Source organism: Talpa europaea, assembly GCF_964194135.1.
Source record: "Talpa europaea genome assembly, chromosome: 1".
NCBI lineage: Eukaryota > Metazoa > Chordata > Mammalia > Eulipotyphla > Talpidae > Talpa > Talpa europaea.
The window spans coordinates 114,420,463-114,448,047 of NC_140073.1; the positions used below are offsets into that span (position 1 = coordinate 114,420,463).

At 38.1% G+C, this 27,585-nt stretch overlaps 1 protein-coding gene across 1 annotated transcript in view; it reads right to left on the minus strand.

Annotated features, from left to right (window-relative positions):
* The window catches only part of PDE11A (phosphodiesterase 11A), a gene marked incomplete at its 3' end in the record, with an annotated part of 328,181 nt that overhangs the window by 177,791 nt on the left and 122,805 nt on the right, over window positions 1-27,585 (minus strand). Inside the window, exon 6 of the mRNA XM_084238078.1 lies at window positions 11,829-11,961. Within this exon, the coding sequence (XP_084094204.1) occupies window positions 11,829-11,961 (133 nt within the window). The remainder of the gene's footprint in view (window positions 1-11,828; window positions 11,962-27,585) is intronic.

Below are 27,585 nucleotides of genomic sequence, written 5' to 3' on the forward strand. Positions count from 1 at the left end.
AAAATTGAGAAGGAAGGGACAATACCAAACACGTTCTATGAAGCCAACATTACACTAATACCAAAACCGAACAAGGACAACACAAAAAAGGAAAACTACAGGCCAATCTCCCTAATGAACACTGATGCAAAAATCCTCAATAAAATTTTAGCTATCAGAATCCAACAATGTATCCATAAGATAATTCACCACGACCAAGTAGGATTCATTCCAGGGACACAAGGATGGTTTAACATCCGAAAATCAATCAACGTTATCCAACACATCAACAAAAAGAAATATAAAAACCATATGATAATATCAATAGATGCTGAGAAAGCTTTCGACAAAGTGCAACACCCATTCATGATAAAAGCCCTTGAAATTCTTGGGATACAAGGAACATACCTCAACATCATAAGGGCCATCTATGACAAGCCAACAGCCAGTATCATTCTCAATGGTGAAAAGCTGAAAGCAATTCCATTAAGATCTGGAACAAGACAAGGATGTCCACTCTCACCACTGCTTTTCAATATAATACTGGAAGTCCTAGCCAGAGCAATAAGACAAGAGAAAGACATCCAAGGAATCCAAATAGGAAAAGAAGTCAAACTATCACTATTTGCAGATGATATGATAATATACGTAGAGAACCCCAAAAACGCCACAGAAAAGCTAATTCAACTAATCAATCAGTTCAGTAAAGTGGCAGGATACAAAATCAACACACAAAAGTCAGTAGCCTTCCTATACACAAACAATAAATCTGAAGAAGAAGAAATCAAAAAAACCATCCCTTTTATTATCAAAACAAAAAAAAATCAAGTATTTGGGAATAAATCTAACAAAAAAGAGGTAAAGGACCTATACAAGGAAAACTATAAAACACTGTTAAAAGAAATAGAAGAAGACACAAAGAAATGGAAAGACATCCCCTGCTCATGGATTGGAAGAATAAACATTATTAAAATGGCCATCCTACCAAAAGCAATACACAGATTCAATGCTATTCCAATCAAAATTTCAATGTCATTCTTCAAAGAAATAGAACAATTATTGATGAAATTCATATGGAATCACAAAAAACCCCGAATAGCCAAAGCTCTCCTGAAAAAAAAAAAGAAGGGAATGGAGGCATCACACTCCCAGACTTCAAACTCTACTACAAAGCCATAATCATCAAAACTGCATGGTATTGGAACAAGAACAGACATACAGACCAATGGAATCGAATAGAAAATCCAGAAATAAACCCACAGATTTATGGTCAACTAATCTTTGACAAAGGAGCAAAGACTATGCATTGGAGCAAAGAAAGTTTGTTCAATAAATGGTGCTGGGAAAACTGGGTCGCTACATGCAAAAGAATGAAGCTTGACCACTACCTCACACCATACACAAAAATCAACTCAAAATGGATTAAAGAACTAGACATAAGACCTGAAACCATAAAATATATAGAAGGAAATATAGGTGAAACACTACGTGATTTGCACATCAAAGACATCTTTACAGACACATCACCCAAAGCAGTGATAGTGAAGGCAAAGATAAACAGCTGGGACTACATCAAATTAAAGAGCTTCTGCACAGCAAAAGAGACAATAACAAAAACAAAGAGAAACCGCACCAACTGGGAGAACATTTTTGCACCCAACACTAATAATAAAGGACTGATCACAAAAATCTTCAAAGAGCTGATGAGACTCAACAACAACAAAGAAAATAATCCAGTCAAAAAATGGGCAGAAGAGCTAAAAAGAAACTTCTCTGAAGAGGAAATGCAAATGGCCAACAGGCATATGAAAAAATGTTCAACATCACTTGTCATCAGGGAAATGCAAATCAAAACTACCATGAGATACCATCTTACACCAGTGAGAATGGCACATATTAAAAAAACTAGCAACAACAAATGTTGGCGAGGGTGTGGAGAAAAAGGAACTCTTCTGCACTGTTGGTGGGAGTGCAAACTGGTCCATCCACTATAGAGAGCTGTGTCTCCACACAGCTTTCTTCAACCTACTAAAGATAGAGCTTCCATATGATCCAGCAATTCCACTCCTAGGTATTTACCCAAAGGACACAGAAACATCAATTCCAAAGAACATCTGCACCCCTATGTTTATAGCAGCACTATTTACAATAGCTAAGCTTTGGAAACAACCCAAATGCCCAAAAATAGATGACTGGATCAAGAAGATGTGGTACATATATACCATGGAATATTACTCAGCATTCAAAAAAGATAAACACATGCAATTTGCAGCAGCATGGATGGCGCTGGAAGGGATCATGCTCAGCGAAATAAGCCAAAAAGAAAAAGAAAAATACCGGATGGTCTCACTCATAGCAGGAATCTAGAAAACTTAAATAAGGGACCAGGAAAATGAATAACTATAAGAAAGTGAAAATCAGAATCAACAAAAAACTATGAAACAGAGACACTTTTGGGCGGGTGGGGGGCGGGAGGGGAGGGATTTGGATCAGAATGGGGGGGTGGTTGCAATTGTATGGGGAATATAAAAATAAAAAAATAAATAAATAAAAGTTGGGTCCAATCCCTGTTGCAGATGGAAAACAAACTCTGCGTGTGATGGCTCTAAAAATTCTTATACAACTATACAAATGGAAGGAAATGCTAACTTAAACAATAAAATGGGAAACCTTCTATTGACTAAGTAATGGCTTGTTGTGTATTAGTGTGTTATAAGGTGGTCTTTTGAATAGAATGTAAAAAGAAGGGCAAAAAGTATCACACAGAATCTGCTAGAGTGCAACTAATTATTGGGAGTTGAATGCATAAGCACAATGCCAACTAAAAGCAAGGCCAAAATAACTCGCTTATGGTGAAGGCATTTGTAAGTAGTTTGCATGCCAAGATGGCACCTAATATGATGGCAGGTCAACTCAAATACAGTTTATGTACATGCTGTTGGCCAGGATTAGACAAGGCTCTTAGAATAAAATCCATACAAGACTCCATCTATTATAGGCAAGAAAATAATCCATCTATATCCCCCAAAGATACTTCAAGACAAGTTAATTGTCTTAGATCTTGCATTATTTCAATCTTGATTTTCAGTAATCATTTATAGTTGTTAGCTCAAAATAGTTCAGGAAAATATAATTTCATGTATGATATAAAGGGTTTAAAAATTTGAAATATCCTTATAATTTTGCTTGATTACAAAAGTATAAACACTGGTAAAAATTTTTTGTGGGAAAATGAAACCAAAAGCTCTAATCTTATCATCTGTAGAGATGACAAATATTAACAGTTTGACAGAAATTTTTTTCTGACCTTTTCTTACAAATATATATGTTCATAAATTAATATATTTAATAATACATAATATATTATGGATAATATATTCAACAATATTGAACAATATTCAATTATATATTACTGTAGTTGCTAGGGAAACATGAGTGAATAAAACCAACAAAATCCTCCCTTTCATTGTGCTTACATTCTAGTGAAAGACAATAGATGGTAAAAAATACAAAAAGTACATAAATTAAGTTAGGTATTAGGAATTATGAGGAAAAATAGAACAGGATAAAAGTGATGGGAAAGTCAAGGGTGCCAGACCTTGACAACAGTTAACATTTGAATGATGACTTTAGAGGTGAGAATGGAAGATCCATTCAGGTATGGGGGAAGAGTTTTTCAGCTGAAGGAGTGACCAGTGCCAAGGCCCTGAGGTGCTTGAGTGAGTGGCATGTCCAAGGAATAGCCACATGGCTGGAGCAACCTGAGTGAGGGCAGGGGTAGATAACGAGGTGCCAGCTTGTGCAGAATATTGTAAGTCTTTGAAAACTTTCAGTTCAGTGAGAAACTTTGAAGAGTTTGTGACCAGAGTTGTGATATGACATGCCTTAAAATTTAAACGTCTTTGGCTACTATATTAAGAAAAGAGTGTCCAGCAGGGAAGGGTAAGGTAGCAGGGAAGCAGAGAGAGTGATTATAGGATATAGTCATGAAAAGTCAGATATAATGGTATCTTAGACTTGGGTGATAGCAGCTGAGTGGTAAGAAGTGGTCAGATTCTGTATAAAATTTTCAAGTAGAGTCAACTGGGCTTGCTGATGAATTAGATATACACTGAGAGACAATCATGCTTATAAAAATTCTGCCATGGCATTATGAAGGACCAAGCCACTTATCAGAGAAAGGAAAACAGAGAGAAGCAAGCTTTGGAGAAGAAAAGGTAATGATTTCTGTTTCACACTTAATATTGATGTCTCTATTAGACAAAATGTGTACATATATACATATATGTACTTGTCTTTGGTTTGCTTTTCACTTGTGAATTTTTTTTTTCCATATCAGGAAGCATAGATTATATCTGGGATAGAGATATTTTGTGGATTCAATTTTAGTTTTTCCCCCCCTCAAATTTTATTAGTTTTTTTCAGTTATTTATCTCAACTTTAGTCTATATGATAGTGTGGTAGATAATCTTAAATGGCCTCTAAGATTCCTATCTCCTCACCCGTCAGTTTGTACACATCTGGCATAATCCCCTCCTGCAGCGTGTGGGCAGTACCAATGAAATTGTGGAATCGTTGTCACTTCTCGGCAAAGGTGATGAGCCACTCCTGTGATTATGTTAGTCTCTCCTGACATTATGTCAGCCTCTGTCATAGCCAACCGGAGTGAGATTCTCCTGCTGACTTTGAAGAAGTAGCTGCCATGTTGTTGTGAGAGGGCGTAGGGTAAGTGAAAATTGTCAGGATTTTCCGCCCTCCTGCCATTAGTATTAATGATAGACACCTGTGGGCTTGCACGCGTGCCTGATGGCGGACACCCGGAGTAGGGTGTGGGCACGTGTAAGTGGGTGTACCTGGGCTGAGAGACTGGGCTTATGAGGGCAGCGTCACGGGGGCACTAGTAATGGCAGAAGCAGCAAGGAATGAGAGCGGAACGAGCAGAGTAGCGGAGGAAAAGCAGAGACCATGAGGGAACATAGAGAGCCTGGGAAGAGTGAAGACTCGTTGCCTCCCAGCTCTTTGCCCACCTGCCGGCCGTGCACTTGGTTGCTGCAGTACAAATGATGTAAAAAGCTCAATAAAAGCCTGAAAAAGCCAGCGAGGGCTCCAGGACTCTCCTTTACCCCTCTGCCTGGAGCATAGAGACCCTGCACTGTGCCTTGCTGGCACCACAGAGGGCCATCTGGCTAGTTACTGAAGGTCATTTCTAGGCACCGAGAGAGACCTTTGGCCTACAGCCAGTAGGAAAATGGGAACCTCTGTCCACAAGTGCAAGGAACACAATTCTGCCAACAACCTGAATGAGTTCAAAGAGAATGCCAAGGCCCAAAAAAGAAAACCATCTGGCCACCGCCATGACTTCAGCCTTGTGCCTCCTGAGCAAAGAATCCAGCTATGTCATGCCCAGACTTCTGACTTCCAGGAGCTGTGAGGTAATAAATGGGTGTTGTTTTAAGTTGCTGAGCTGGTGGTGATATGTTATGTAGCAATAGAAAAATTAACATCTATGGTTTCCTGTCCATGTCTTCAGGAGGTAAGCATGGACACCCCCCTCCCCGGGATCAAAATGACTAATAAAAACTACAAAACCCCCGAGCATGCTAGTTCACCATAAATAAATGCAATCAGTGACATTTAGTGGGTCTTTTCTATCTTCTTCTCTTTTCAAGGGTCACAGAGTCTTAAAACAGAATAAATACATCCCAATCTTCAGAAGGTTGCAGAACTAAAGCTAAGAACTTCAATTCTGGCTCTATGACTGTTTTATGTAACCATTCTGCCATATTTTTCCACCTATAATCCAAGGAGTTTGACCTTAAAACCCTGGATACTATCAAGCCCAGCAGGCTCTAGTCCTAAGCGTTAACTCGACAGAAGATTAGTAATCACTGTGGCTCACCTGCTAAGTCACTCTGGGCCACAAGGAGGGAATTCCATTAAATATTTAACACAATTACAAAGAGAACACCCAGCGGGTGGACAACGATGATTACTTGCCCCATAGCCCTCCCAGCAAGAGCCTGACAGCACCTGGGATGAGGTTTATATCACATTAAAGACATCTCTTTGTGGCTTCTTTCAAAAGAAACACCAAGGGTTTCAAAACTGAGATTTTAAATTAAGGATCATTCTCTTGCTGCATATCTTTTTTCCAACACTTTAAAAGGCCAGGCTTATCAGGAGAAAGGCACCTGCATAGTTACAGGTGGGCAGGATAGCTGCCGCTGCTGCTTTGCTAAGGGAAAAGGTTCGTGAAAAGAAATACCTGCATAGTCCCAGGTGGGCAGAAAAGCTGCCCGAGTTTCTGAGGACTTCTTAGAAGTTGTCACAAGTCAGGAAAAAGATCTAGAAGTTAGAAACCTAGTTTACACTTTAACTTACAGCTAGAGCCATGCTTGATGGAGTAAATCATCTCTCATGAACAGAAAATAGCCACTGGCATTGTGAATCTCCAAATTGACATGCATCCTGCATTTGTCCAAAGTGGACAAAAACTAACAAATGCACAGGAGAGGATCTTCTGGGGTCAGAACCACCATGAGAGATCTGGGGAACCCACAAGATAGTCCATTGGGTAGGTTATTCACAAGTTGCTGCTGAACAATTTCATTCATGGAATAGGAAATACCTCCCCATCCACTGCCACTGATCACAAACATCCATTGGCACTTAGTATGAACAAAATTTAAGTTTCCACAGTATTAAGCACAGATATTTTGGAGTTTGTTTATTGCTTTAACTGATATATCAATATGTAGTTTGCATGTAGACACCAGAGCTGTATTTGAAATATATCACCATGTCTGGCTTTAATTAAATGCTTAAAGGTGTATGGGTTGCTTGTGCTTAGGTAACTTGGCCCCTGGATGTCTGGCCAGTCTTGTCAGCAGCCAGCTCTGCATACTGCTGGCCCCAATATGGGAGGATCTGGTGACCATCTCCCAGGGTAACCCAAGGCCACAGGACCCACATCCAGCTTTCACCATCCTTGTAGCTGATACAACTGCTCCTCCTCTGACCAGAAAAGGGAAGAGCTGGCTTTCTTGTAGACCTGTTGGTTCTCAGATTATTGCTACTGTCCCTTCTTTACTGTCAGCAATCACCCTTAACTCCCCTCTTTGGTTGGAGACTTTCCACTTCCTTCCCTACTGTGTCTCTGGAGAGGAGATAAACTGTCTTGCCATAAGCCAAGGTTTGCTGATCTACAGCTCTGTGCATAGGCCCTATATTCAGAGAAAAGGATCTGTTTCTAGCAGGACTAGAGCTAAAGAACTAGCTCTCCAGAATTGAAAAACTATGGAAAAAAACTACCCTGTCCGAAACTAAAAACTTGGCCTCAGTCAGACAAATGTCTTCCCTGATATCCATAGAGAACTATCCAGTTTATAAACTATTTCTATAGTATTGCAGATGTCACAATATGTATGAAAGTAGTGTGCCCCAGACTGTTCAGCTGGCAAGGGGGGCAGAAAGTTGGACACGTGGCCCTATGTCTCTGTGCCTGTGTGGAGAGAGAAAGGACAGAATGGGGACAACTGTCCAGGCAGCCAATCAGCAGCTAGTTGCCCCAAGTGGCCATTCAAGGGAGAACTGAATTAGGATCCAGCAGATTCAGAGTTTACTTTGACACTCTGCCTCAAGAAAACTCTGGTCTTTTGCAAGTCACCTCAGCTCTCTGAGTTTCCTCCCCTTTAAATTAAAGAAATCTCTAATATCCTACTAACTGAAAGTTGATGTATAATAGTATGAAATCCCAGAATAAGGTCATTATACTTTTGGGTTTTCTATCCCAGGTTACTATATTTTCTACTAGTGAAATATTTTCTATTAGTGAATTGGGGTCCTTCTTCATGCTCAGTAAAGAAAGTAAAGGTTGTTAGTCATTGAAATTTGGAGTAAATTTGTTTTTGGCAAATTCAAATCCATTTTGTTGACTTATATTGAGAAAATCTGTAAGAAAATCATAAAATACTTAGCAATGCATTCCCCATGCTACCTCTCTGAAAATTACCATCCTTGTTAACTGGCCTCAAACTATTCAGGGAAGTTAGTACAGAGATTGAAAAAACATTCTACCACTGACAGGTTACTCGGTTATGGTAGCTGGGAATAATTATGGTGGTATGCCCCATAGAGGGGAGGACTCAAGTCTTTGCAAGAAGACAACATAGTTCTGGGGCTTCTAGACTGACTTTTAATGAAAGGATGGAGCGATGTCATTTTGTCATGGTATTTGTTTTTATCTTGAGAAAATAACATATTAATGAAAATATTGTCTAAAAAAGTTGTCTTTGTCATATGACCTACAGCACCTTACATAAGGCTTTGTGGGGAGTAGATCTGAGCATCTTAACATCTTGGGCTCAATCTGGAGTCTGTTTTATTCTATATTAACATCAACAATTGATGCCATTCACGGAGGCAGAATATATGTGAGGAGGCACAGAACCTAAGCAGGTACATAATTTTGATTTTCCTGATATGATACATAACTCTCTCTCACAACTACCCCACAAAATGCCACACATCTGTAGATCATATCTATAAAATGACAGTATTGAAGAAGACAGATCTCTCTCTTTCTCCCCCATTTCCTCCATCTGCATTAATTCCTTTCCAGTTTTTCCCCTTAGTATGAGAAGAGAAATATAGAGTAAATTTAAAATGCAGTGCCATGCAACAAGAACAGTAAAAATCATGGCATAATATATCTCCAGACTTGTATAAAATCCAGCATTATCTATGAGGCAGACTGAAAGCATTTAGGGACGGGTTAAGAAATAATGATGGTCTAAGTACATACTTATTTTAATCATAGGAAAGAAAGTGATTTCATGAAATAGTCACTGCAGAACCTATCAGTTTACTGGATTTAGACAGCATTGCTTCTAACTACTGGCTCTGGGCATGCAGTCCAACCCCACAGAAATAACTGGTGCTTTTTTGGCTCAGGAGTCCACATTCTTCCTTTGATATATCAGCAGGAGAGGTTTCCTTGTTGGAATGAATTGTGAGTGTGGAGAAAGATTTGAAATGGCTGTATAATCAGAAAGACAGGGAGCAAGAGTCTGCCTGCAAGATAGAAGGATATGGTGTATTCAAGTTTACTATAATGTGTTTTTTATTTTTAAGATTTATTTATTTATTTATACAAGCACTGGGTACAGTCAGAAGCGCAGGAGGGTGAGAGAATTCACCAGAGTCAGAGCGGAGAGCAGGGCAGGTAGACTGATGAAGTACACTGCTAAGGGGAGCAGTGGGCGGCAGGAGAGGTCTGCGCGCCATGTGGGACCCTCTCCTGGCGGCCGGGGATCGAACCGCCACTGCAGAGGCTGCGGGCAGCTTCACAACCCAGCGCTCAACCACTGCACCACCGGGGAGGCCCTACTATAATGTGTTGATAAGAAGAATTCCTAAGATATTAATTGTACTTGCTATATGTGCTGTTTGCATAAGAAAAAAAGAGCAACAATTAACAAGAATTTTTTATTCTCTGATCAAGGTGAATATGCGTGGGGCCTATGACCCTCAATCCCTATCCACTTGCCTTCTGGTAACCACCAATTGGGTCAAAAGTTAAGTTTTGTTTTATGTAATTCATCTGATATCATGAATAAAACTCATTAATCAATTCATCTTGTGAATTAATTAAATTAATTATTTCATCTTGTTTTTGCTATATATCACATGTGAGTGAAATTATATAGTGTTTATCTTTTTCTGGTTTATTTCATTCAGCATAAGACCTTTTAGGTCCATCAATGTTACAAATGGCAGAATTTCTTTTCTATAGCTTAATAGTATTCCTTTGTGTATATATACAATATCTTCTTTATTCAGTCACCTTGACATCTAATAAATATATTGACTTTGTAACAAAGTATTGGCAATTAATGATTTTTCTGCATAGCAGGCCTTTCTGTTTATGCAGTTATCACTGATATTAATGACAATACTGAGAACATCTTTCTTCATAAAATTGTATATATAGCAACCTGCTACATAGTATACTCCCTCTAAAATCAAGGACACAGCAAAAAGCAAACCTTCATAAAAATCAATCCCAACACCATCACAATGCTAAAGTATGCAAATATTGACACCTATAAATCATCTCCACTCTGCAGTCACAGAGCCAAGGTGGTGGTGTTCTTCCTTCTGGGAGAACAGACGCAACTCTGGACTGTCTGCTTTCCCAGAGAAGATAACTGAAGTTCAGATAAATGTACCAGAACTGATGACAGCTGGAGGATGGTGGCATCAGGACAGCTAAGGGAGTCTACTGAGAGAGGTCCAACTGAGCCTGGAAGTTGATAAGAGTTCCTAAGGCAGGAGCATTAAGCCTGTCACTCACGTGGAGGATGTAGCCTGCAGGAAGGGTTCCAGGCAGCTACAAAGAGGAGGAGAATTTTAAGAATTTAGAATTTCCCTGTAGAAATCTGCAAATATGATCTCACTGAAGTTATAAATGAGACTCTACTGCCATGTCCCAGACCAGACACTGCAGACAACACAGGAAATGGTTTTAAGTAAGGGCTCTGGAGTTAGACTAGCACTGAGTCCTTGGCTATCTCCCAAGCTCTCAATTTTTGTAAAACAAGTTGTTAGCAGCTCTCTCAGGGGTGCACGCATCAAGTATTCAGCTGATATTACTGCTCTATTCTCTGTTCTATAGCCAGTACCATCTTCCTACCATACAACTCCAGCATCTCCCCCATTTAAAAATTCAGCTACTGGTTTCCCGTTGACCAAAATAAGTACTTCTTAACAAGGCTTTTAAAGTCTTTCCCTCTCCAAGGTGAGTGAGCCTTATCCACTCACCCCTTAAGCCATATACACTCATTTCAGTTCCCCAACTCAAGTTCGCTCCGCTTTTCCTGGAACACATACCTCCTTACCTTTACACACACATATATACACATGCACACATGCAAATACAACCGTTACTCTTTAGATCTTAGCTTGGCAAGTTAGAATAGGAAACTTACCATTTCTTAACTACACCCACACATGCACACCAGTAGAGACATTTAATAAGTTCATATGAATTTATCTGTGTGAAACTCTACATTACCTTAGAATTTAAACTTCTGCAAATCAAAATCTATATTTTCAATATATTCTGTATGTCAGCACAATATACCTATATAATTACTATTTAACAATAATACCAACAAAGTTACTGTTTCTTGGGAGGATTTTTTTAAAGTATGGTAGCTGTTCAAGCATCTAATGGGAAGTAACTATGTTACAAGCATATTTTTATTACTGAGTATTTCATAGCTTACTAGAAAATGTACATGGATACACTGAATGCATGAATATTTGCACAGGAGTATATGTAATATAAAGTGCATCCAATCACAGGAGAGCCTCTGATCAATTTACAGCAGAGAGCCACTTTGCCAGAAATAGGAGCAGGGATAGGAAGTTTTCCTGTCGGTCAACAGTAAGCAATGCTGAAAACCAGGGAAAGATGCGCAGGAATTGCCATCCACCTATCTGAAGTTGCTTTTTTTTTAAAAAAAGATTTATTCATGCATACAAGAACAGAGGTACAGGCCAGATGTGCGGGAGGGTGAGAGGATTCACCAGAGACAGAGCGGGGAGCAGAACAGGCAGACTAACAGAAATACATGGCTGAGGGGCGCAGTGGGTGAGACAAGAAGAGGTCTGCTGCGCCATGTGAGTATCTCCCAGGCAGGCCGGGTTTGAACCCGTGCTGCAGAGGCTGCGGACAGCTTCACAGCGCTGGCTCAACCCACTGCACCACCAGGGAAGCCCCTGAAGCCGCTTTTTTGCTTTAACCAGCCAAATCATCAAAAGTGTGACCACAGGGCCCCTCTTACCTCAGCATCGAAGCGAGGATCTTGGTAGGCGTCACTGATGTTCACCGGAAGGCCTGTAGATGCCACCAGCTCGGCAACACTGTTATTTATTAGCCAGTCGGAATTTGAAGATTTCTCCATGCTTTCTTTGAAACTATTCGAACACCATGGTAGGCAGCAAGAAAAGAGAGAAACATAAGCTTGCTTGAAAGCAAATCCTATAAAACTGCACTCATGGCAGGACTCTGCTCAGTAGGAAGGGGTGAAGGACGCTGGTCACGGCTACCACAAAAAGATTTACCTGCCATGATATGAAATAATCAGATCCATGGGTAGAAATGATAGTCTCTATGATTCAGAGCACAACTCTAGGTTGTATTTAGGCCCCAAAGCGGACATTAAAGAAGACAGGTAAATAGCACTATCAATAGCAGGATGCCAGCGAAGAGGCCTAATAACATTCCACTGACCTCCCAGCCCACTTCCTTCACTGAGCAGAAGGTGTTTGGGCCAGGAAAAAGTAAACTCATGAATGTGAAAAGTCAGGAAATAATTTGAGAATTTATATTAGCAAAAAAACCCCACCAAAACAAAACAAAGGGCAACTTAAAGACTATGTAACTATTTTTATAGTCTCAGAGTATGTTTTTAGCAAAAACACATGTCCCATTTACCAAATGTCACTGGAAAGCCTGTTTATTTCTACTGACCCCTAACATTAATAATTTAAATTATATCCATATTTGATTTGAACAAGGAATTTTATGTAAATGATTTTGTGAACTTCCCCTAACATCATTCACTACAAACACATCTGCTGAAGCGATGTAAGAATTAGTATGATTCCTCCTTCTATCCTCTCTCTCCCATCTTTTTTTCTCTGGGCACACAGGGAATACTGCCAGTGGTGCAGAAATGCAAAACCAAGTATTGTTCAAATTGGGAAGATCAAAAAAAAATTTTGTGGTGACTATTAGATACATGGCTTAGTAGGCGAAAACTAAAATTTCATGAACTGATGCAAGTAGTACCCAGGGGCAACGCTTTCCATACTACATTCTGTGGAAGTCTGGCTACCAGAGAGGTTAATGAGTGTGCCACAGCAAGAAGAATAACACTATTGCCTTTTTAATCTAAGCTGCATTTAATATAAGAAAACACACTGTACATAATCATGGTTATTATGTAGTAATGTGCCTGTGTGGAATTTGTGCCACACCAAGAATGCCAAGGAATTGACAGGAGAGGTCACTGGATCATAAATGAGTCAAAATCTTGGCATATTGACCTTCATTATCATAGATCATCCTGTAGCGATTGTTCGTCTGTATCAGACAAATTCAACGTGTATTTGTGATACTATTCATCCTCTTTGCATGTTAAAAATTACTAGTACATAAACCTATTCTCTATGGATCTCTGGCTGAAAATGGAAGTTTTAATAAAAAGCTGAGTCTCATTTTCTCAGATGCTTCCTAAATCAAAGAAGTACAAAGAGTGAGGACATCAAAGAGATGATGAAATCTTTATTTTCTAAAACAATAAAGGAACAACAAAAAGTCCATGTTTTCTTTTCTCTTTGTTGCATGTGGAAGAAGTGAAATTTTATGCTGTGCCTCAATAAAAGCAAAATAAAGGAAGAGAGATGACAGTGCACGTAAATGAGGACACATCCTGTAGAGTGATTTCTAAGTTTATAAACAGGGTTTAGGTTGAATGCTGACCATTTCTCACAGGATTAAGTGGTCTGTCAATCCATTCTGTGCTGTCTGTCACTTTATTCCACACGATGACTTTTTTTAAAAGTGTTGTGTGATAAAACGGTTTGGAAAGTGTTGACCTGTGTGTGTCAGGAAGAAGCAGCTGGGGAGGAGTCATGGAAGGCACTGAGAAGGAAGGGGGAGGCAGAGGAGCGGTAAACAGGGGACCAAGGAAGGAACTAGCTCTTATCAACAAGTGTCAAGATCCTTTAAGTTGCCTAACGCTCTTCCTCCATGTTGTCTCTCTCCTTGCCCCTAATTCAAATGTTTGATTTTCACTATAGGCCATGAGAGCCCTGGCTGAAAACATTGTGTTCTGTTTGAGAAGTACTTAAAGTTTCCAATAAAATGTACATCCTGCAGGGGAAAAAAATATATCTTTTAAAGCTGGCTCTTTCACAATGAGCAAGGAGAGACTGGCAGAGTGAGAAGATATCCATGAAGGCGCAAATAGCAGAAACAATATGGGTTCCCATATACCAACTTCTTTCAGCAAAAGACAAAGACGCTTTATTGGTTATCTCGTGCAAGCAGAGGTGTGGTGTGAGTGTGGTGCTATATATGTATGTCGTTAAGACTGCACACTAGAAACCAAATAATTCTTTTTTTTTAAATAAATTTTATTTATATATTCCCCATACAATTGCAACCCCCTTATTTTGACCCCAATCCCTCCCCTCCCCGCCCCCTACTCCCCATAAAGTGTCTCTGGTTCATAGTTTTTTGTTGATTTTGATTTTCACTTTCTTATAGTTATTCATTTTCCTGGTCCCTTATTTAAGTTTTCTAGATTCCTGCTATGAGTGAGACCATCCGGTATTTTTCTTTTTCTTTCTGGCTTATTTTGCTGAGCATGATTCCTTCCAGCTCCATCCATGTTGCTGCAAATTGCATGTGTTTATCTTTTTTGAATGCTGAGTAATATTCCATGGTATATATGTACCACATCTTCTTGATCCAGTCATCTATTTTTGGGCATTTGGGCTGTTTCCAAAGCTTAGCTATTGTAAATAGTGCTGCTATAAACATAGGGGTGCAGGTGTTCTTTGGAATGGATGTAGAAACCAAATAATTCTAAAGTTGTGTGTGTTTTAAAATATTTGTCCATATTTAATAGTGTTTAATTAAAGTCATAACATTATTTATTTTGACCCCTACAGTGGGAATGTTAAAGAAAATTCAGACTTAAAATACAACAACAGCAAAATAGCAAACAAAAAATTCCTTGAAATAAAAGTCTGGGGCAAGTAAATTAATATATAATTGACACCTAAACTTTATTGATGCATCCTGAAAAAAAGGATAAATTAACTTCTTAGTTTATTTTAACTCTTTTTTTTTAAAGTAGACCTCCCTAAGATAAAGATTTATTTACAATACCAAGCAAATTGTAAAGAAAATTTTTGACATCTAATTTTACCGAGAAACAGATGGATGGGAAGATAGGTAAATACCTATCTTATTTAAGTGAATTTCCTAAAAAGGGCTGCAGTTTAGATTCTTTTTTCCCAGTGGTGTCTCACTTCCAAGTGTGAGAATTATGCTGTCTTCAAAGACAGTTTCATGATCTCAAATATTGAGTGTGGAGGGATAAAAGAGAATTTACCCTATAACAGGAAATATATCACTCCTAGAATGTGGCTGCCCTGCAGCAGGGGCCAGAGAGGCAGCTACAAATCTCAGGGAAGACCAGGTGCAGGGCTGTGCAGGTGAGCGATCAGTGCAAGTAAAACGAGACAAGACAAAAAAAAATCTCAGGACCAAGATTTCACCATTTTGCACTGTCTGAAAAATATTAGCTAAAGTTTCAAATACATGAACCTATACAAAAGTAAACTAAAGACTGTATTTTAGATTACTTCTTTTAAAAACTCTCTAAGAGATAAAATATCTGAATAAAATAATATAAATCATTAGCCTGTGTTTGTGTTGACATTTCTGTTCTCAACACTACAGCTTACTCTAGTTTTCGCTAGAGATGCCCAGACTTCACTCTTTCAGGAATGACCACTGGTTGAAACCTTCCTAAGTGCTGGACAGTAAAGGGGTAGGTCTTGTATGAAGTGATCGATAAGGTCTTTTTCTTTTTCCCAAAGGAGTTGTTGGCATGAGGGAACCCTGCTGCTACCTATACAGAGAAATGAATGGGCAGAAGCTAAAGGGAGCACACATTTAGGGAGATCACAAACAATGACAATGGATTGTGATAAATGCCCTAGTGGAAGGAATAGAAAAAAAGAAGTGTCAGTTCTATTTGGGATGGTAATGGTCTTTGGAGAACCACTTTGCAAAGGAAGTTAGTCTAAGCTGGCCTTTGCAGGATATAAAAGTGTTCATCTGGAAGAGAAAGAATGTAAAAAGCAATTCAGACAAAACCACAGTACAAATAAAGTTTTCTAAGTATGAGGCTTTCTGTAATTCTATGAAAACAATAGAGCTAAAACTTAGGATACATGGTGGAAGGGATGTCTAAGGCAACCATGAAAGAGACCAACCAATACATGGTGCAATTCTGTGCAGATACTTTATATCCACAGTCACATCTAGACTAGGGTTTTTTGCATCCATATCAGCAGCCCCTCAAGTCCTGAGTTCTCTCATATATATCCAAGTTCTTTCTGGACTCTCCCTCTTAATTGTCTCCAGGTATTTCAAATTTAACATTTTAAGGACTGAACTAATACACTCCCTTAGATGCTAAAAAATATTAATGACCAAAACTGAACATTAACTAGAAATAGATCACTGGATGAGTTGGGAACAAAAATTTCAATATAAACAGAATCTATTTCTTCATTGTCAAGGGATGGTTATCAATTGCTCTTCTGAAATTTTGAGTAACATGTATGTAGATAGGATTGAACAGCAAAGTTTCAGGAAATCAGAGAACTCTTTAGAACAGATATTTCCTTTTGATGCTTTGCAAACAGATTTTTTTCAACTACAGGTTGTTTCTGGAATATGAAGAAATATGCTATTTTGCTTCATTGACTAGGGGTGAGTCTGAACTTGGTTCTCAAAGAACCTCCATTTCTTACTCTTTATTCTCAGGTAAGCCTGTTTATCTCTGTGCCCTTCCTAAAGCCTCGAGCTGTGAAACATTATTTGAAGTTGCCTTTTCATTAGGAGATTAAGGAACCAAAGCAATACCAGTGGACCTCAAAGGTAGGACCCCAGCAGGAGAGTCTTGAATACCTAGTTAGAACTGAAACTTTAATAAACTCCTACTGGCTTCAGTAAATCTTTGAAAGTAAACAAGCAAGTCTTTGAGTCATAAAAAGTAGTGGGAGAGAAGGCAATTGGCAAGCTGGCCAGCCTATCAGTTCTCACACTGTGGTTGGAGAGGAAGATGCTCTAGGTTGCAGAAGTTCTGAAGCTTACCACGACCTGTTCATGAACTTGCCTGTAAGGTCTTACATCAAGACACTTTATGTCAAGTTCTACGATTAGCTTGGTAAGATTTATCACCCAAGAAAAAGATGGTGTCATTTTGGAGCAGTGTCTGCGACTCTTGGAAGGTGTCAGATGGCAGTGTGGAGTGTTTGGTGCCTACTATTTAACATCACACAGAGCCAACTGCTTAGTTTCATAGTCAAGCAAATCTGGGCGATTTTGTTTTGTTTTTGTATCTTGGTCTAACACTTCTTAGCTGTGAGACTATAGGTAAAATTTTAATTAATCTGACTCTTAGTTCCCATTATGGAAATAAGGCAAATAAAACCCACCTCACAGGGCTGTTATAATGGAGAATACAACATTATGGAACATAGAAAGTTGTCAACAGACAATGTTGAAAGTTCACAGTAACGATGTTTCTTTTATTTAAAAAGCATTAAGGTAAGGCATACTCTGTGTAACTGCTTAAATCCTGGGGCAAGAGAGCTATGGCTGTTTTTGATTGTGGCATCATTGTGAGATTTGGAGGGGTGCTTAAGGGAAAATTGTGTTGATAACAGAGCACACAGTTAGAATTCTGTTCTGCTACATGTTCCAAGTAACCCCACAACATCTCTCTTTGGGGCCACTGTGGCCACCTCCATCCATCTGCTCTGGATTAAGGGCGTACCTTCCCAAGAAGTTCCAGGCATAAGTGAACACAGCCAGGAAGATGAAGTGGACTCAATGTGTTCAATATTAACTAAAGCATATTAAATGAGATACCTTCAAAAGTAAGAGTCAAACATGAAAACCAATCACTAAGGTTTCAGAGTTGCCATAATTCTGTTTATGCTATAGCACCAATCTGAAAGCCAGCTGACCTAGGTAGGCCACTTTATTATGTTTATTATGTTTTTTCTCAGTACTTACTGAAGTGCCTCGTTCATGGAACATTTTTAGTTTTCATTCTCCTCTATGACAGTTTTACTAGAGTGACATGTTCACTAGTCTGAAATAAATAGGTGTAATAAGAAGGCTTCTCTTTCATTTGAGTCTTTATGTTCAAAGGCAGGAAAAAGAAAAGACAGAAATTATATATACTTAAGAGATGAAGGTTAGATGCTTAGCAAATATGTTTACATCTCTTAAGATCTTGGAACATACACAATTCATTAAAAATATTTTCTCTACTTCATTAATGTTTAGTTCTTATGATTAGCTTCATGTGAATGGGGCATGGACACATACCCCATCAGTGTCATGGAGATTATTTATAAAGTCTGTATGTATGTGCTGGGGGTAGGGCTGGGGTGGGGTGGGGTGGGAGACATACAAACCCAGAAGTATCAAAGTGACAAGGTTCCCTAAAAAGTATGCTTAGGGCAGGCATAAAGCGGAAACATCCCAACCTCATAAAGCTCTTATATTTTATTTTTTTAAAGATTTTTTTTTATTATTTATGTACACAAGAACCTGGATATAAACCAGATATGTGAGGGGGGGGTATGAAAGTGGGGAGCAGAACTGGTGGATCTACTGAAATACACTGCTGAGGGGAGCAGCAGGCGAGGCAGGAGAGGTCTGCTGCGCCATGTGGGTCAGCTCCCTGGCCTGGGATCAAACTTTGTGCTGCAGTGGCTGGCCACAGCTTGATAGTGCTGAGATTTAACTCCTTGCACCACCAGGGAGGCCCTCTCATATTTTTAGGGAAAGGAAGCAGGAATCCATAACAATGGAGATTCCTGATTTTAAAAAAGTGACTTTGATACCAAGCAGGAGCTGGAAAGCAAAGTCTCTAGTACTGTTCTTCCATTGAGTTAACTCAGGTCTGCTGAGCTACCTGTTAACTAAACAACCAAAAGGGGTAGACATGAGCATCCAGTGGTCCTCTGAATCTCTTGTTCTTCAATTAGCAATATTAAATATTGACATAATAAGGTTCAGTAGCCTTGAATTTCCTAGAGAGTAAATGGTCAAAGAGAATGCCCTAAGGTTCTTCTTTAAAGGAAGTTGCATAGCAACACATATATTGCATTGACTAGTGGTGGTGGTGCTGCTGCTTTAAAGATTTTCACTTCTGATTATGCTAAGTGAAATAAGTCAGAAGGAGAAAGATAAATACCAATGGTATCACTTATATGTGGAATACAGAGAAACAAAACAAAAGTCAGATAAAACCCAACCAATAACAAATCCTAGAAATCTGCCTATTGAATTGAGTCTACCAGAAGGGGGCGTAAGGGAGCAAAGCAAAGTGTGGAGGCAACACAATGAATTCAGTGGAGGATTTTTGGTGCCTTGGTGGTGGGTGTGGTGTGGTAACAACACCTGAAGGGTGTGACCATGTGTCTCTAAATCACAAACAATGTTATACGCTAATCTTACCTCAATTTTTAAAAATTACAGGTTTTCATTTCCTTGAAATTACAACAGTTATAATATGTTTATGTATACAAAACACCCATCACATGTTTCCTAATGAGACTCATCATTGTGCAAGCTTGTCTAACACTCCCGATTACTCTAGGTAATAGAGAAATTAAAAAGAAGGTATAAAGAAGAGGAGACAACTTCTAAATTGGCAGGTTAAGGAACACTGAAAATTTGTTCCTTTCTAAAAGCAGTGAGAATACTAGCAAAAAAATAGTCAGAAATTAGCTTTTTGAGAACTCTGGAAATTAAGGAAATGGTTATAAAACTCCAAGGAGTGCTTATTCAAGAAAAACAGTTGAATCTCTATTAGGAAATCAAATTTTGTAGTGTTTTAACCTACTTTATTTCCATCTCTCTGCCCCTAGCTTCAGGGTAGTGGTGAAAACCAACATCCTTATAATCATGCTAGTTGTAAAATTCATCAACCTTGCAGCCACTTGTATTGAAAGAATGGATTTGTAGCCCCAAAAGTCTGTTCCCCAGAGAGTTGTCATTGTTTGACCCATTTGGCAGCTCCATGGAAACCTCCACTCAAAAAGCTTGTCTTTATATGACCTGACTTGGAGATTTCTCCCTGAAAACAGCCTTTTTACCTCCAGGGCAGCGGCAGGAAAAAAACAGCAGCAATTAGTTAACATCACAACTGCCTTAGGCATCAATAATAGTTGCATCTAAGAAGTTGAGGTACACACACACAAAACAAAAAAACCTAAATGGAGTGAGGGAATGAGATAGTCCTAGAGGGCTTGCAGAAGTCCTGACATACTCCTGGAAATCTCTAAGGACATGTGTACTTGTAGCGTTGTATATATGATGAGGAAAGACCAGAGAAGGTCCTAATCTCTCACTTCTGGCTGACCTTGAAGCTCCGTGCAAGCAGAAAGTGAGAGCTAAATAAACTCCCTGCCAGATCCCCTCAGCAAAGACTGGAGGACTTAATGGTTCAAGGCTTTTAAGGAAATATCTGTCCACAACTAAGTAAATCAAGCAGAGAATTCAGCAGAGTTGAGGAAAGTCATTAAGCAACAACAATAACAGCAACAAACAGAAACAACAAAACATAGGTGGAGGGAATAAGGTATGGATCTGATTTCCAGAGTTCATATAATATTACTTAAAATAATCTGTTTTCAACACGAAATAGGACACAGAAAGAAACAGGAAAGTATGGCCCATACACAGGGAAAAAAGTAGTCAACAGAAACTGTTTCTGAGTAAACCCAGATGTTGAAATTACTAGACAAAGACTTTAAGTGAGCTATTATAAATATGTTCAAAATACTGAAGGGAAACTTACCTAAAGAGCTAAAGGGAAATGAGGACAATATTCCACTAAACATAGAATATTAATCAAGAAATGGAAATTATAAAAAAGAATCAAGAAGGTCTAGAATTGAAAAATACAATAACTAAAATAAAAATTCGGGCCTCCCTGGTGGCACAAGGGGTTAAGCACTGCACTATGAAGCAAGCCGCAGCCTCTGCAGCACAAGTTCGATCCCCAGTCGGCCAGAGAGAAGGCGAAGACCTCTCCACAAGGCGAAGACCTCGCCAGTCTAACCAGCTACTCCCCTCAGCAGTGTGTTTCAGTCAGTCTGCCTGTTCTGTTCCCCTCTCTGTCTCTGGTGAATCCTCTCACCCCCCGCATCTCTAGCCTGTACCCCAGCTCTTATATGCAGGAATAAATAAATCTTTAAAAAATTCATAAAGCATGATACTCCTACAAAGTGTTCAGACAAAAAATCACAGGGAACTTAGCAAATATTTTCAGATGATTAAAAACAAAACACAGCATACCAAAACATACTGGATGCTTTTCAAGCAGTGCTTAGGAGGAAATGTATAGCTATAGATGCTTACATTAAAAAAGAGAAAATGCAAGTTAATAACATTATCTTCCACCTGAGGACACTAGAAAACAAAGTGCAAATTAAACCAAAAGCAAGCAGAAGGAAGGACATAATAAATATTGGGGGATGAATAAACCAACTAAGGAAGAGAAAAATAAAGAAAATCAACAAAAACAAAAACTTGCACTTTGAAAAGTTAACAAAATTTATAAATCTTTACCTAGGTTTACCAAGAAAAATGAGGGAAGATTAAAATCAATAAAATTAGGAATGAAAGAGGGGGCATTCTTACTAACTTTACAGAAATAAGATGTTAAGGGGAACCCTGAATAATTACAATATATGGCAATAAATGAGATAACGTAGATGAAATGGCAAATTTTCTAGAAAAACACAAACTATTGAATCAGACTCAAGAAGAGTTCAGAATATCTAAACAGACTTATAACAAGTAAAGAGGTTGAATTAATTATTAAAAATATTTCCATAAGAAAAGCTCAGGGTTAAATGGCTATACTGCTGAATTCTAGTAAATGTTTAAAGAAGAATCTTCATTCCAAAACAGGAGGGAACACTTGTGAACTCATTAAGCTGTGAAGTCTTCATTTAACATTGTTAATAAGTTCTTGAAAACTGATATTAAGAGCAATGATGCATAATAAAAGCAGGTCATTTTGCTCAACATTGGGAATTTTTTTTCCATCAGCATTATAATGAAATGATGAATGAAATGACATTATTTGAGAACATCCTGTATTACCTTGATATGAAAATCAAATAAAAATATTGTAAGTACAGGCAAATCTCCCTTTATGATTATAAATGCAAAAAATTCTAAACAAAATGCCAATAAACTGAATCTAGCAATGTATAAAAAAGAATTTATGCCATGACTGAGTGCATTTGACCCATGAATGCAAGATTGGTTTAACACATAAAAATCAATGAATGCATCATATTAATAGAATCATGTGATCATATGAACAGACACAGAAAAAGTATTTGACAAAATTCAATACTTGAAGAAAAAGTAACTCTCAACAAATTAGGAAAAGAACATTTACTCTAACTAAAAAAGAATATTTATGAAAAGTCCACATTTAACACACTAAATGGTTAAAGACTATAAACTTTGCCCTAAGATCAGGAATGAGACAAGGAAATCCACTCTTAACACTTCTATCTAACATTGTACTGAAGGAAATTTAAGCAAGGGGAAAAAATGCACCCAGGTTGGAATGAAAAAAACTATTTGTCAATGGCATGATTATGTGTATAGAAAATCCCAATAAACACACACAAACACAACTATTAGAGATGATAAGAGTTCAAAAGGTTATAGGCTATAGTAATAATTATATTCCTACACTGAACTATCCAAGAATGAAATGAAAACATTTTTAATTTAGAATATCAAAAAGAATAAAATATTAAAAAATTAATATTTTTACACTAACTTAAACCTACAAAATGGTTAAAAATCATGTAAACAAGTAGAAGACATCCTATGTGCATAAATGCAGATTGCCTGCTACCTGACTCTCCAAATTCATTGACAGGTACAATAAAATCCCCATTAAGACCATAATGGAATTATAAGAGATCCTAAATAGCTAAATTCTTGGAAAAGAACAAAGTTGGAATAAGAATAAGGTCTTGCCTTTTAGCTGTTATAAGATTTCCACCTTTAATTTTTCTTCTTTCCTTCTAGCCATAACATATAAAGAATACAGTGTAAAGATCAAGAATTTTTTTGATAAAAATATTGTTTCCCACTGAAATAAATTTGGTCTCCTAATTCCCCTATTATCAGAAGGCTGAAGTGATTACAGAGCTTGGGTTTTTAAATAATATTTCCTATTAACTGATTCTGTGAAAAAGTTCCTTTTAGTTAGTTATTACCTTATAGAAATTATAGACATTTTGCATTATATGTACACCATAGTAGGAGAGTTGACAAAGTATAATTTCCAAGGCATTCATACATATACCTAGGAGATACATTAGCAGAATCTAGACAAATAAATTTTAAACTGAACAAAAATTTCTAATTATTAAGACTTCCATAAATGTTCTTTTCCATTTCCAAGTACATGTGATCATTCAAACTACCTGTTCCCATTGAGGAGAGAATAGAGGTTTAGTTAAGGTGAATAGAGTTTATTCTGACTCATTTACCAAATATTCTTAATTTAAGCTTCTTAGGAAAAGTCCTAAAGTCAGATCAGAGGAAATGGAGAGTCAAATGGATCACACAAACTGCCAGTTTTCTTTTAAGTCAATATTGACAACACAAGCTGACTGATGCTACTTCAATTAAAAAAAATTAAGTAGACATTGAAGAATGTATGCTCAAAGTATGCTTCAATAATTAGTTCTATTTTATCCTGCAAGTCACCAGGAAAATTGTTCTGTGGCAGTACCACGTCATAACTTTATGGTTCATTAAAATACATTTAATGTGTAATAACACTTTGTCAATATTATTGATTTAAAACATAATCAATGCATTAACAGTATTAGGTTCTAAGAACAGAGAGATGCATGTCTGTTTATCTGTTCTGATTCAAGATGGAAAATTATGTGCCACTGTGGGAAGAACCACTTTAAGAAGGACTCTGACAAGCTGGAGCACATCCAGGAGAGAATAAACAAGGTGATGAAGAGTCTGGGGATTATGAAATATGGAAACAGTCTAAGAATAGCCACTGCTGACCTGGAAAATGTATCCATGGCTGTCTTTCAGCACTGAACTCAACCACACGGGTGAGACAGTAGGTGGAATTCCTCAGTGGCCTAGTTTGCCATTCCTCTGGTCCTTTTACACCACTGCTCATGTGATTTTTCAAGACACAAATCCCAGGAGGCCACTACCTGTCATTACTCCCCTCTTAAACAAGTAGGTATGTAGCCAGTCTCCAGGCCAATGAAGAGGAGTTGAACATCTCAGAAGATATGACAGGACCCTCACCCCAATCAGATGGCTCTTTGAGCAGATGCCCTCAGAGGAATTAAAGGCTGTCCCCATCAATAATAATGACCCTGTGACAACAACTCACAGTCCTAACTAAAGATCCTAAAACATGCCATGTTCTCGCTCTCACTTCTGTGCCTCTTCTTTACGACGTTTCTCCTCCCTGGATGTGTTGTCTCACTAACTTCCCACCGTACTATAGGGCCTAGCTAAAGCCTTACCACATCCAAAATCTTTCCCTAAGGACCACCTTTCTTTTCTCTCCAGGTGAGTTGGGTATCCCTTTCTATTAAAACACCACCTTGCACAAAACTTTCATAGAAGGTATTGACTTGCTATGTCATTGGTTTACTTGACAGCAGAATCTATGTGCCTTAGCCACAGCATAGCTATAAGTGAAGGGACATTATCTGCATGAGCTGATATGCACAGAGGGAGAAGGACTGTGAGGAGCAGGTTTTGTGCATCAAAGTTTAGTGGCTGATATGGAAGAAAGTTGGGGATATCAAGAGAACCATTTAGTGGCTGGCCCTCCATCTGGGATCTGGTTCCAAAGCTAGGGAAAAGAAAGGGCTATAGACAAAATCTTTAGTAACTACAATACATGCAAAAAAAATGGGTACACATGGGGCTGTTTAAAGGGCCAGGCATCAAGCAATAACAAATAGTAGGGCCAGTGAGCATCCTTCTTGCTTTGGCACAAATCACCCAGCCTTGTTCAGATCTGAAAAGATCACCAGTGCATGTATGACAGTGTTGGGAGTTATGGTGTAGTACCGGTGGAAAGTTCCATTATACCCACAGGACCTTGGAGTGGGTGAGGAAGCCCCTACCCTGCAATGTTACTTTGCCATAACTAGAGGGAGAGAATTTAGGGGTGAGTGCTGGGAAAAGAGATGCCTCAATAATAAAATTCAAAATAGTCTTTTAAAAATTGGAGAGACTCCCAGAACTACTTCAAGAGTAGCTTTTGCAAGCAAGACTTTGATTACAAGGAGAAATGACCAAGCAACAAATTATAAATTATCACTGTTAGTGCAATTCTATTTCTAATCATGGTCTGGAGGCCTGGTGAAATCTGGTTATATTCTTAACTCACTCCCATTCCTGTTCATTGGCTTTGATGTCCTTGAGAGCAAAGACTACTGATTTTCTTAAAATCTCTGTAGTCCCATTACCTATTACAGTAACCAACACAGAGTAGGTACTCAACATATGGTTATTGAATGAAGGAATAGAGCCAATAAAGGAATAGCTATCTTCAGTGTATAAATTCAGATCTAACAGGTAGAAGTTAGAAGAATGTAATTCAACATAAATATCCCTCTAACAACTAGAATTCCCTACCAGTGGCAGAGGCCCATCATGACACAATAAGAATCTTACCACTGGAGGATTTACAAAGGCTGTCCCAGGAGGTATGCACCTCATGGAAAGAGATGGAGGAAATCATTTCTAACTTTCAAACTGACTAGTATTAGTTACAGGGGGGAAAAAAAGAGACTGTTCATGACAAAGGAATAGCTGCATAGACAATAAGCAGAAATGATGAGTTAGCAACAAAATTGGTTTTGGAAAAAAGTCTTCAAGGACTGTCAATGGAAATCAGCAAGCTTCAAATGAGAAATTAAAAGAATTGAAATAGCACCCTGAAACATTGTTGCATGAAGCCAGCCACACTGCTTTTAGAAAGTTATCCTATTAAAACTCTGAATGATGTCTAAAGGACTTAGGTGTCTAACAGACATTCTCCACAGTGAAGATGGTAAGTGAAAGGTTGAAGGAAAGATTTACAATGTGTTGAGAGCAGGCTGTGATTTATAGACTCAGCCTGTTTCAATTTCTCTTCCATGGTCACTGGCAAAGTAAATGCTAGAGTCACTTGTCTTTATTCCTTTAACGTCCAATAAATGACTGAAGAATCCCACATCTACAAGAGGAAAATTACTAGACAATACAGGAAAGGTCTCCTGCGACAAATGAACATTCTACATTAATTTAAAGGCCATAAATAGAAAGATGGAAAGGACTAGCTCATAATGTCAAAGTTCAAAGACACTTTTCAAATATCTCTTTAAACAAAATCTGACCTTTCTTTTTTTCCTTTATTATTAGAAAGTTTATCAAGGGTGGTTTGGCTTGGGTCATTTCATTGTGATAGCGAAGTTCTTTTAACATTAAAAATAAAACACCAGAAATATTTAATTCTGCAGAGATTGTGAGGACACAGCAGTATGGAAAGAGTATTGAAGCATTACAATTTCAAAGGTTATATTTTAATAACTCCATAAAGCTTCCCCTCCTACCTACAAATGAAAAAGAGAACTTATTTGAGATCACAAATAGCTAAAGGAATAAACAAGAATAAATTTTTCCTAATGTATTTCATATGAAATTTTTAGGAAAACTGCTGAGTATACCTCAACAATGTTCAAGTATCTTTGTTATCTATAGATTAACTGATGTTATAGATATGGATGCAGACACAAATATACTTACATGAAAGGTCTACAAAAGACCTCTTTTTAAAACTACTGTGAGGTATAATTTACAGTAAAAATTACTCTTTTTAGTTTATAGTTGTGCAAATGTTGACGAGTGCAATTGTATAACCACCACCACAGGGAAGCTGTAGAACAGTTACATCGCAACTCAAAATTCCCCTGGACCCCTCTGTAGCAAGCCATTTCTCTATCTCTGGCTTCTAGCAGTTATTGATATGCTATCTGATTTTATAATTTTTACTTTCCCAGAATTCCTTACAAGTGGGATCATACAGTATGTAACAAAGGCCTCTTTTATACCTGAAGCTCTTAAAATGAAGTTAGTAAATAAAGTTTCCATTTTAATTCAATGATTTCTATTTCCTGGACTTAAAGGCAATAATCAAATTTTCCTTGAAATCACATCTTGAAACAGGCATATCTAGGGAGCATTTTGAATCTGTAAATCTTTTAGACTTCGCTTTTGATGACACAGGTCAAAATTTCTAAGTGTAAACACTAGAATTTAGTTTTTATAAGTTGACCAGGCTTGATACTAGTATCTGTCCAATTTGGGAAACATTAGCCCAACAGATATTCACCATGTCAGCTACCATATTATAAATTATATGTGGCAAGAGGTCCAAGTTTACAGGTTGGGAGAGTTTTATCTAGGTGATCTTGTCCTTAGACACAGCTACCACTTACTGGCTACATAGCTTTGAACAAGTCACCTAACCTTACTGAACCATGGATTTCCCCTTTGTCCACGGTTTATTGACATTTACTTCATAGGATTGTTGGGGCCATTCAGTGTATAGAACTTTAGAGAATAACAGCTAACACACAGACCCAATGAATAGAAGCTGCTTATCTTGCTGGCATTGATACCAGAAAAAT